General features: G+C 39.6%; 1 protein-coding gene across 2 annotated transcripts in view; it reads right to left on the reverse strand.

The window, feature by feature from the left end:
• The window catches only part of ZFP91 (ZFP91 zinc finger protein, atypical E3 ubiquitin ligase), a 37,900-nt gene extending 28,742 nt beyond the window's left edge, over positions 1-9,158 (reverse strand). The window contains exons 1-2 of one of the 2 annotated variants that reach the window (XM_081062400.1): positions 8,661-9,158; positions 3,791-3,819 (exon numbers count right to left, since the gene is read on the reverse strand). In XM_081062400.1, coding sequence (XP_080918526.1) covers positions 3,791-3,819; positions 8,661-9,016 — 385 coding nt within the window. In that variant the 5' untranslated portion in view covers positions 9,017-9,158. The remainder of the gene's footprint in view (positions 1-3,790; positions 3,820-8,660) is intronic. The other variant, XM_081062399.1, reaches the window with a different exon arrangement.
• Between the last annotated feature and the right edge of the window lie 2,990 nt (positions 9,159-12,148).

Genomic DNA, 12,148 nt, shown 5'->3' on the forward strand with positions numbered 1-12,148 from the left:
TCTCATAAAATAAAAACTACAAAAATTGTTAATAAATTCTATTTTTTTTAAAAAGGAGCAGAATCATAATCTATAAATTAGATTAAATCAGTAAAAACAAAAACTGAGTGTGTGACCCAGGAGAAAGAAAAAAATCAAAACAACCTAATATTTTAGTAATTCTAAATATTATGCTGATTATAAAATGGATAAGGCAAATAGTCAAAGGTAAATAATCTAAGTAAATTCCCACATCTGTTATGAATTCATTTGATGACTGTCTAGGTAATCTTTTCCAAACATTACTACCCCATAACAAGGAGACTAACTGACAATAGTAAAATGACTCTGAATAAAAAGTGAGACCCAAAGGTTAATACAATCAAATTTTCAAGTACCCAGTATTTCAAAGTATGTTTTCCATAAACTCTAATTTCTGAGTTATCTCTTAAACAAAACAAAAACAAAAAAGGGGGTGGGTGGGTTCTATTAGTCAATTAAGTTAGGTAACCGCTGTATATTTTGGTAATCACACTGCATATCCCTCAAAATCAAAGTCTCTGAGGAGTCCTGCAATAAATAACCTAACATTGATGATTCAAGCACTACCCACATTTATTTGACTCTGTAATATTTATTACTATTTATGAAACACTTGAAACACACTTTAGTAAACGTTAGGATATTACAGTCTCCTTTTTTTTATGTTTTATCTTAGGCAGTTTATTTGAAGGTCTGAAATTAAAATTAGTGAATAAAGTACCGCTGGTATTAACAAAGTACATTTACGCAAACCATAACTTTACTTCACCATTGTAAGGATAATATTGGGTCAAAACAGAGAGAACAGAATAAAAGCAAAGCCATTAAATAGGAACTAGTCAGGCTCCTCCCTTAAAATTTCTGCTAACTCTCTTGAAAGTTCCACAATGATGGTAATAATCCTGTGACAGTAGGTAAACTAAGCTTTCATGTTTTAAATTTTTCCCCCTTTGCTTCTTCTGTGTGCAATGGCCTTCATCCAGGTATCTATCTGCACTGCATATTCCGGTCTGAACTCAAATGTCACCTTCTCAAGGAGTTCATCCCTTGCCATCTTATAGGAACTTAGCCTCCCCACCCCAACTTCATCAAATGTTGTATTACACTGCTTTAGTTTCTTCATTGCACTTATTTGATTACTAACACAACCCAGTACCTAGAATGGTGCTGGACACATAGTAGATGCTCAATAACTATTTGCTGAATGAATAAACATTATTTTTTGCAAAGCAACATTCCATTTGTTTTTTTTATATATACCCATCAGGGTTAACTAAACGTAACAGGAACAGGGACTAATACTATTTTGTTTTTTTACTACTATTGCAGTTTGAAAATGAACTTTGCAAGTTGATAATTTAAAAACAGCAAGTTACTTTCTTTGTGTGTGCAATAGCATTTATTTGATCCAATATGTCAAAGATTCTTATCTTCAACCTAAGGCAAGCATATAATTTCAAGTTGTTTGGAGTAAAGAAGACTAAAAACAATCCTGACAACATCTTTTCAATAATAGAACAGAGAGATAGTCTTACCTCTAGAAACTATCACTACCTATTCAAAGTGTTGAAAAAAACCTCAACCTTTGGAATGAATATGGCTACTTCAGTTAAAATTCAGCAGACTGAACATGAAAACTATTCTGGAATAACAGAATATCTCTGAGATGTTAACTGACAAGAAAAAGAGAGGAACTGAGGTGAATTTTAAATATTAAACAGCAAAGGAAAAAGTGACTACTACATCCTCCATTTATTCACTGTTCCAGTTGTATAAATGTATGTGAGATACGGTTTTTATGTACTGTTCATAGAGTTGAAAGCTACAGTAATAGGTAAATTATGAAGAGATGGAGATGGGAATTGGAGAACATCTATTTCTTTAAAATTTTACACTTTCATTGAGTGCTCACTGGATGCCAGGTATTGGAATTATTTGCAATAAAAGAAGATAACTTGAATTCAAATCCTGAGCTCTAGAACATTTAATTGGTGGATTAAAGAGGGATTGATTTTAAGACTGAATTACCCACAATGCAGTTTTAACCTCTTCACAGCCATACTACTGTTTAAGAAGTAGTTGCCAACCTCTGGTTTAAGACATCTACACAAAGAGCAATTAATTTCTCCCAACAGGAGTTCAAAATATCAGCCACCTTCTGCAAGTTCTCCTCAAGGCAACCCAAAATAATCTTTAGACATACTCTTTAGACACACAAAGTAATTTTAGCTCTGATAAAGGAAGGCTGGGATTTTTGTTTTTTTTGTTTTAGTAAGAACTGCTCTGGTACTTGATCGCCACCTGTCTCAACATTTCCCCCACACATCATAAACTTTCCAAAATGATGTCTGAATAAAGAACACAAACTCTTCCATTCTTGGCAGACACACCCTATTTTCCAAGTAAAAACACCAACAAAACCAAGAACTTGTTAGACAAAATAGTCACGCACAACTTCCTACACAAAAATTTGCTTAGTACAAAATATTTCTGCTTGGTATAGTATGAAATACTAGCCTCAGATTCTAAAATTTATAGGGGAAAAAAAACAAACCTGAACACTGGTATCTAATTATTTACAAAACAGCCACCACTTCAAATCACTGGTTCCTAATCATACTTCTAAACAACATAAAATACAAATTTTAAACTTGCCTTATACGTATTCTCAAAGCATTCTTTGTGTGTATGTGTGTGTGGAGAGAGGGAGGGAGGGAGGGAGAGAAGGAGGGAGAGAGGGAGAGGGAGATGGAGAGAGGAAGAGGGGGAAAAGAGAGAGGGAGAGAGAATATGAATGAATGAATAAATTAACCAGTTACCCCTCGGTTATTAAGTAGAGTCCTGTCAAGATTGGGCCAAGATCAGACACAATAAATGAAATATGCTTAAAAGTATATTTGTTCCAGTTTTAAGAAGGACGCTATGTATTTAAACTCAGAATCAAGGAACACAGCCAATAACTAGAAAAAATAATGAAATGAATGAGCAACTGATAGGGTCAATTTTAATAACCCAATCTGCAAAGCCAGAATTAAGTGTTTTTTAAAAAATGTTTAAAAAGAAATCATGAACAGTAGCTTCCCTTCATAATTCAGATAAACAGAAGACAACATACAATACACATATATGATTTGCTAAAACTTGAAAGAGAAATAACCTAACGACCCCAGTTAATTATTCACCAGGCTGAAATCTTAGAACACTTTTCTTTCCACATTCTTTAAAATGCATTTATAATTTGAGTCTCTACCAGCATCAAGATTTTGTCTACACTTCATATACTGTGTATCATTCTTTGTTAATGAAAATAAATAGCTTTAAAAATTGCAATAAGCTGACATCAAATAATTTGCTTTCCATTAGGTTTCTAAATAATGCCAAAATGTTCCACTTGCCCAAAGCTGCTGTTATCTAAATAGGATCTATCTACTCCAATAATTCTTTACTAAACAAAAGTCATTTTTAAATGGGAACAATTTGAATTATCAAGCTAAAGTTCATTCTATTTTCTATCAGATTATAAAATAATCAGTGTAGGGGGAGGAGGGATGGTGGTAGAGGGTAAAAGGGGTCAAATATATGGTGACAGAAGGAAAACTGATTCTGGGGGGTGAACAAATAATGCAATATACAGATGATGTATTATAGAATTGGACACTTGAAATCTATGCAGTTTTGTTGACCACTGTCACCCCAATACATTTTAGTAAATAATAATAATGATCAGTGAGTGTAATGTACATGAGATATAGGAATAAACAAGTCTTACCTTTGTCAGTTGTTACTTTTTCTACACATCTGAAAAAAATGAGAATCAAGTATTAAATGAACAATCTCACACTTTCTTACAATACAAATATTTATCTCTTTCAGGCTCATCTATAGTGATGCAGAAAGCATCTAATGCAATGTTTTCCAATAGGATTTTCTGCAATGATGGAAATATTCTGCAGCTGCACTGTCCAATATGGTAGTTGCACGTGGCTACTAAGTACTTGAAATAGCTAATATAATTGAGGAACTCAATTTTTTATTTTGATATTGTAAACTTAAATAGCCATGCGTAGCTATCATATCTCACAGCATACAGCTATAGTATCATTCAAAACAGTAGTTTCTAACTGTAAAAAGATATTAAGAACAAGAAAATATTACTAATTTTGTTATACTAAGTGGTTATATAAGAAAATGGCCTTACTTTACACAAATGCAGTAACTAGAAGTGAAATGAAATAATGTTTGAGATTTTCTCTTAAAATACTTCCTGACAAAAGAAAAAGAAGGGTAAAAGGGATAGAGGTATAAGGCAAAATCTCAGTAACTGTTAAATCTACCTGCTAAACAATAAGGTTTCATTATACTATTTTATCTATTTTATATTTGAAAATTTTCATAATAAAAATGTAATGAACCTAAAAGAAAACTCTAATATTATCATTTGTTAAACCCAAAGTCAAAATCTATTTCAAAAAAGGCAACAAGATTAGACCTCAGAAATAAATATCACTTGCACTTTACAAATAAGACAGCCAGAATAAAGAGTTTAATGTGTTATAAAGTACTGACTTAATTTGTTTTTAATTTGGGAAATTTCTATCATATGTAACTGTTGAGTACAGTATAATGAATCCCCCTTTATGCCCATTACCCAATCACATAAACACCCCTTAGAGCTTTACCATAAAGATGTCATATAGGATCTCTGAGCAGTACAAAGTTTTCTGACAATAAACCTAATACAAATGAAGACTCTTACGTTACAAAAGAATATCCAAGCAAATACAGAAGCCACAGCATAACACAAATTGTTATCTTTAGAAAAAATAGCTTCCATTTTTTTCATTTCAAATTTAAAAAATATGGAATTATACTTTAGTATTGTAACTTTATTTTAAATTATATCACCAATGGCCTAATTAGCAATGAATAAAAGATAACTGCTAGTCATCTTAATTCTAAATAAAAAGTACAGAAATAACTGCTAAAATCTGAAACAGAATAAACTTTCTGAAAATCTTTGGAATTGTTTCAATGTATCTACAACCCTATTGATCACCATATTAAGAAAAACTCAGGATTTCGTCTTGTGCAACTGAAGCCTTCTCCAAAGAGCTCTAAGTTTTTTCAATTCAGAATATTACTGCCTCTTCATTCTCACTATCCATGATCCTCACCTTTTCCTTACAAAACAGCAAAGTGTCACCCAAAGGTTTACTACCATTTTACTTTTATGAAGAAAATAAACGAAAAATGGAATTTCATATACCAGAAAATAGAGCAGTATTTGTTTTCTTCATTTGTAACCCATCTGAACCTGAAGGAGTAGCTCTGAGAATACTCAGTTTTAGTCAATATGGTTACTCAACAGCTAAATTAGAAGTTTAAAAAAGTATTTAATGGGGTTTTAAATTCTGATAAGCCAGGACTTACTGGTAGAATTAAAAGCCTTTTTGCATTTTAACCTAGTTTAACAATTACACTGCTCCCATATTAGTAGAAACTATAGATGTTTTATTTTATGAGTAACAAACAATTTGTGGAATATTTTTTTTAAAAAAATGTAAACGAGTATATAAATATCTGAATTTGAAATATAAGAATCTTAACTCTAGGATTTATTGGCTAAAACAGCAAATGATGAGCCTAGAGAGTACTGATACATAACTTTTCTTCAAATTTGGTTTCTTTTTCCTTACTATTAGCCTGTAAGTTTAAATTTATAATGACTAGCATTTAACTTTATGCCTTTCTTTTAAGTACATTCATTGAAAAAATTTTAATTTCCCATAACAAAGATATCCTACTGTTCTCATTAACATCTGAACATTTCAACTCAAATGGAAGTTGTTATAAGCTTAAGAAAGTTTATAAAAACTGGAACCTAATTATAATCTAACTAAAAAGTGCATTTCACAAATCATAATCAGTTATAGAAGCAGATTTAAAGAGGTTAAGTGACTTGCCCAAGGTTACTTACTGAGTAGTAGAAACTGGGACCTGAAACTATCTGCCTCAAGTCCAAAGCTTTTTGTACTATATTATTTTGCCTTCTAATAGGAAAAGAGGTTTCAATTAATCCAAACCTCTATATTTATTGCCCTTTCAAGCTACTGTACTTTGCTGTTTCTTCAATCAACAGAAACAAATGTAGGTTAAATAGCTGATTACTGGTCATTTTTAGGGGACAGTGTTGGGATATGAAAAAAAAATCACCTGAATGGAACAAGTAATTAACACAGAGATTAAATCTCTTCCTTTTTAAAAAATCGTCATAATGTTATTTGGAAAACAGACATGTCACGGTCAGAAGGCACTTGACCAGGATTCAGTAAACTGATACTCAAAACCTCTTGAAATGTCTTAAAGGATTAAATTATACTTCCTACTTAATTAGTTTTCAATTTTATTTTTATCACTCTGAAAATCTGTAAACCAGGCACACATTTGATAAACCTCCACTAATCAATGTCTCTCCCTCTTATACTGCAAGGTCCTTAAAAAGGTGAGGTCTGTGTCTCATGTATCTTTATAAACCCTAGCTCAGCACAATACCAGGCCCAGTAACTACTCAATCAAGGTTTAGCAAGCTGAAATGCTTTAAGACTCCTCTGATTTCCAGGGCATATAGTAAATTGAAAAAGTGTAACAAAAAGTGACTACGTGTTTCCCTGAAAATAAGACCTGGCTGGACCATCAGCTCTAATGCGTCTTTTGTAGCAAAAATTAATATAAGACCCCGCTCTTAAATTTTAATATAAGACCGGGTATAATATAATGTAATACCAGGTCTTGTATTAATTTTTGCTCCAAAAGATGCATTAGAGTTGATTGTCTGGCTAGGTCTTATTTTCGGGGAAACATGGTATGAAAAATTTAACAACCCGGTCAAAATTACCTAATCTAAAATACATAATCAAGAGATAGTTCTGAGTCTAAAGGACGGTAAAGGAACCCTAATACAGTGCTACCTCGGTTTTCGAACATAATCCGTTCCGGAAGACCATTCAAGTTCTGAAACGTTTGAAAACCATTTCTTTTATGATATTAGTTGAAGAAAGAACACTAAGACTATGTTCCTCCCCACAGTAATATTAAGGACAAAAAACTGAAAGAATTTAATTAAGTCATCTTTATCCAAGTTTGACTGTTGTAACATTTATATTATGGAAGTAAAAAGACTCAGTTAGTACTTTTTGGCCAAGAGTTATGGAAAAAAAATAAACCATGACAGTGGGTAAAACCCTACGGGTAGTTATCTTGAGATCTTTCTGTAAGGAAAGCTGGTGGACCGGTGGGAGGGAAATGTGTCAAGGTATGTTTAACTCTCAAATGGGTAGGTGAGAATGGAACTTAAAAAATACATTAAGTTATCAACCTTCCTATGTATGTAAAAAGAATAAAACAGGAAAAAAATCCAATTTGGCAGAATTTGCAGGAAAACACACCACTTATACCTCTATTCCGTCACTACCACTCAAACCAATAGCTTTGTGTTAAGTGCTTCATAAGCTGATCTAATTCTCAGGAACGAATCTTAGAGGGATTAGCATTATGTCCTATGGATGAGGAAACGGAGGAACAGACTTTCAGAAATTTGTCCAACGGATTTGTATCCAAATAAGGCTAACGATGGGTTTCAAATTTTAACAAACGCGTTTCAAATTTTAAATCTACTGGGTCTGATATAAGCCACACCTCGCCACATTCTGCTGGCGAGGGAACTTTAAAGTCAGATTCCCTCCACCTTCGATTTTCTCCGCTTTTACTAATTTGTTTCACTTGACCAATGATGTTTTCAGTAACAAATTAAATGGCTAGTGTGATTAATTTCTAGAATTCGCAAATACGTGTGCTTCGGCGTTTGCTATACAGGGAACACTGTTTTAATAAATAGTTTTACGTACTTATGTTTCTGGTTCCTCTACTATCTCTAGGAAGTAAAGGAATTCCTTTCAGACGAAGTCTAATTTTAAGGATGAAGTTTCTACAGAAAAACGTATGCAAAAACAAACAACAAAACCTATGCTACTAGGTAACACCAACAAACCCAGTACCTCTCTAAACTTGTTACACGAAAAACTACACTTAACAAAAACTGAGAGAGCCACGCACGCTTTTACCCTACGAGCAAGCAGCAGATTTCTAAAACGAGTGAAAAGTGATGTGAAAATGGACGTAAGTGAAAAAAAGGCTCCATCAAGCCCCTGGTGCGAGGGGCTCTCGCACTAATTAAGGGAGGAAGGGCCAGACGCCGTCGGAAGGCCAGGCCTGCGCCGCGGGCTGTGACGTAACACGGGAGAACGGCCCGAGGAGGGAAGGGACGGGCTGACAAAGGGAGTGCAGGTGCCAGCGTGCGGGACCGGCGTGCGGCGGCTGGGCACGGACGAGTCACGAGGCAGCAGAGCGGTGGCTCCCACAAAGAACGAGTTCACAGAGCGGGGAGTGCCCGACCGGGGACACGGGGAGAGGGCCGGGTGTGACGGGACAGCTACCCGGGCAGCAGAGTCACCGCGGGCGCGCGAGCCGGCAGGGGGCAGAGCGGGCACGACGTCACGTGGAGGGGGCGCTACGGGAGCCGAGAGGGTGGCGTGAGGACCGAGGGGGGTCTTTCCCACCGCCGGGAAGACTGCGTTACTCACACGAGTCGCGGACTCTTCTTGCCCTGAGCTGGAGACGGCGGCTTCGCGGCCTGAGACTGCTGCCCTGGGGCGTCCGGAGGCCTGGCGCTGGGGCTGCTCCTCCGCCGGCGGGGATACTCGGCCTTCCTCCGGCGGGACACAGCGGCAGCAGCGGCGGCGGCAGCCGCCGCAGCGGCCCGGCCCCGGTCCCGACCTCCCCTCAGCACGCGGCTGCTAGTGGTCCCCGCGGGCGCCGCCGCCGCCGCCTCAGGGGGCTGCTGCTGGGGCTCCTCTGGAGCCGCCTTGGCCACCGCCACCTCTCCCCCTTCCTGGTCCTGCTGCTCCGGGGGTCTCGGCTCTTCCTTCTCCCCCGGCATCGGGGCTCGTCCGTCCCCCACCCCCTCGTCCCAGGAGGCGGAGGCGGAGGCGGCGGCGGCCGCGGCGCTGCTCCCCCCGCCCCCCTGCCTCCCGGAGCGTCCTGCTTACTCTTCCTCTGCGCTCCTCTCCCCCCTCCCCTCCGCCTGGCTCCGAGGGCCCCCCCCGCCCCCTGCCACTCAAGGGCCGCTACTGCTGGCGGAGCGCGCGCGCCCCCCCGACACAGACGCTCAGCAGGCCAATCGGAGAGGAGGAATGGTTTCCTCTTCCCGCCCCCCGCAGGCTCTCACGCAACGACGTACCGGATTTTCCCTTCCACCAATCAGGAAAGGCCTCCAACGGAGCGCGCGAGGTTTCCTTCCCCGCACACCCGTTCTCACCGTTAAACGGCTGCGTCTCGCGACAATCCTAAAGTGACCTTTCTCCACCCTCCGGAGCTCCACGCGCGTTAGGGGCAGTAGGAGGGGTAGGTCTCCCGAAGAGGTTGGTGGGAAGAAAACGCACCTCTTTCCCCGCCTCGCGCGCACCCTGGAGTGGCTGCGCGCGCACCTGCCTCCCTAAGGAGCCGCTAATGACACAAGGGCTCTAGTCTTCTTAAGCCAGGGAAGTAGCCTCGGCGTTCTTCCGCCCCACCCTGACCCACTTTCCTTTAGGTGGCCTTTCTGACCCCAGCGCTGCCAAGTCTTGCAGGCAGAAAGGGGAAATTTTTTGAGCAGTCGCTTTTCCTTTAAGAAAAAAAGCCCCGTCCGCTGCCGGATGAAAGTCTCTAAAAAAAATGGCGGCAGTAGAACAGAGGCGGGGTTGTGAGGGCAAGGAGGACCCGCCTCTTCGGCGCATGCGCATAGTTAACTTGGCCAAAGGCATCTTGGGAGATGAAGTCCTACTTATCCTATGCTTTGGAAAAAAAGATAGGCAACCAGAGGAAAGGAGGATGCTGGGGAGTTTCTGACTGGTGCACTGTGGGGAAAGTAATTTAGTGTTTCCACTGGGTTTACTTTTCCATGGAGGGTGTGTTTCCGGGTTAGGGCGCGACGCCTGCGCAGACCCTTCCGCAAATGTTGAGCCCGTTGCTGATACGGTTTTCCTGGGAAGATTTTCCCTACTTTTTTATCTGTCGTTGGCAAAGCATGTATGGGGTGGGGTCATGTAACAGCCCTTACCTTGGTTTTGGTTACATGGCACCTCCTCTGGGGCTAGCATTCATGTCAGCAATGTTCGTCTCGTCATCCTGTGTCTGACCTACTAACCTGTAAGCCCCTGGAGGTCAGGGACAAAATGGTTTCGTCGCGTCCTCGGGGCCCCCGCAAAATTCCCACCACATTTGATCCTTAATAAAAGTTTGCGGAAAGAATTGTGGAGTGGCGTTTCTACCAGACGTTGTGGAGCCCACGGAGCTGGCGTTGGCCGCTTAGGTTGGCTGTGGTCCCCGGGCTGAAGGGAAGTTGTTGGTGTGACCGGAGTCACCAACCCGGAGAAACCTGAGGGCCCCCTCGCCGTCCCCCGTCGCCGTCCCTCCCTCGCGCTCCCAGCTCTGAAGCCACCTGGTTCTGCGGTTTTTAAATGTTTCTGCTGCACAGGAAGCACGGCCAGATTAGCAGCTTTGGCGGAATTTCTCTTACGTCCACCAGCGTGTGCAACTAAAGCGTCCTAAAGCGTTAAACGGGAGTTTCCATTTGCTTATTTATAAGTTGGCATCGGGTGACGGCAGTGGGCCGCTCACATTCTTTCCTGTCTTCCTTTCATCCATTATAATCAAGGAGTGATCCGCAGAACCAGTTTCTTACCCCTGGAAAATGAAGTATCCGGGGGTAAAATGCCTTCAAGAAAGCGGATGGAAACAAGAGCTGGGCATCCAATTCTACATTTCACATTAATCATTCAGTTAAACTGCAGACACAGTCCAATATTTGCAAGCCAAGTACTGAAGTGCATTTTTCCTTCCAGTATCTTGGCTAAGGGACCACTTAAGATTAGGCAAAGGTTTTCTATTTTCTACCGAGTGTTTTTGCACTTTCATGGGGCTAATGGCATTTCAGTTGTAAAAACTGGCGCAGTGTGGATAGGAATTTTTTCAAACGCCTGTTTGCAGTGAGCGGACTTTTGGAACAGCACTGACATCCGATGGCTGCTCAAAGTAATGCAGAGTGGGAATCTCCATTAAGTCTTTTCTTAATTGAATTTATTGGGGTGACAATGGTTAGTAAAATTACATAGGTTTCAAGTGTACATTTATATAGTCCATCATCTATAAATCCCATTGTGTGTTCACCACCCCTAATCAGTTCTCCTTCCATCACCATATATTTGACGCCCTTTACCCTCTAGTAACCACTGAACTGTTGTCCGTGTCTATGACTTTTTGTTTCTTTGTTTGTTACTTTGTTGCTTTCAGTTTTATATACCACATATGAGTGAAGTCATATGGTTCTCGATTTTTTCTGTCTGACTTATTTCGCTTAGCATAATCTCAAGATCCATCCATGTTGTGGCAAATGGCAGTATTTCATCTTTTCTTATGGCAGAGTAGTATTCCATTGTGTATCTATACCACATCTTCTTTATCCAATCATTTGTTGAAGGACACTGTTTTTTCCATGTCTTGACCACAGTAAATAATATCTTAAGAGTCACTAGGGAATAGAGAATGAGTGAATTCCTTTAGATCACCTAAAAAAAAAAGAAAGACGATTGTGTTGTAGAGGAAAGTCCACAGGCTTTGAAGTTAAATGTGGATTTAGTAGTAGCAAGGCTACCTATTAATTCTATTTAGCAAGTTACTGTTCCTTGAATCTATTTCACCACTGGTAAAAATGGGGATATCTATTTCATGGGGCCATAATTATAGTTCTTTTCATACTGCCTTCCCATAGTAGGCCTTCGAAAATGTTTTATTTCATTCAAGGTGAGTAAAAATAAGTGGTTTAAAAAAAGGTGAAAGTTAATCTCAGCATCACTTTTCAGAAAACTGCTATAAAGCAATGTAGCTAGGCAGGAATTATGCTTAATTGGGATGTCAGCAGCTTAGCACCTGGGGTCCTAAATCTTCCAGTTTCATTCTTTATGACCCCTATAGTTATTTGCATTTTGGACCACTGAAATAAATCAGGCCTGGAGATTTCAAACGTGAATATGCC

The sequence above is a fragment of the Rhinolophus hipposideros genome (assembly GCF_964194185.1).
Source record: "Rhinolophus hipposideros genome assembly, chromosome: 10".
NCBI classification, from domain to species: domain Eukaryota; kingdom Metazoa; phylum Chordata; class Mammalia; order Chiroptera; family Rhinolophidae; genus Rhinolophus; species Rhinolophus hipposideros.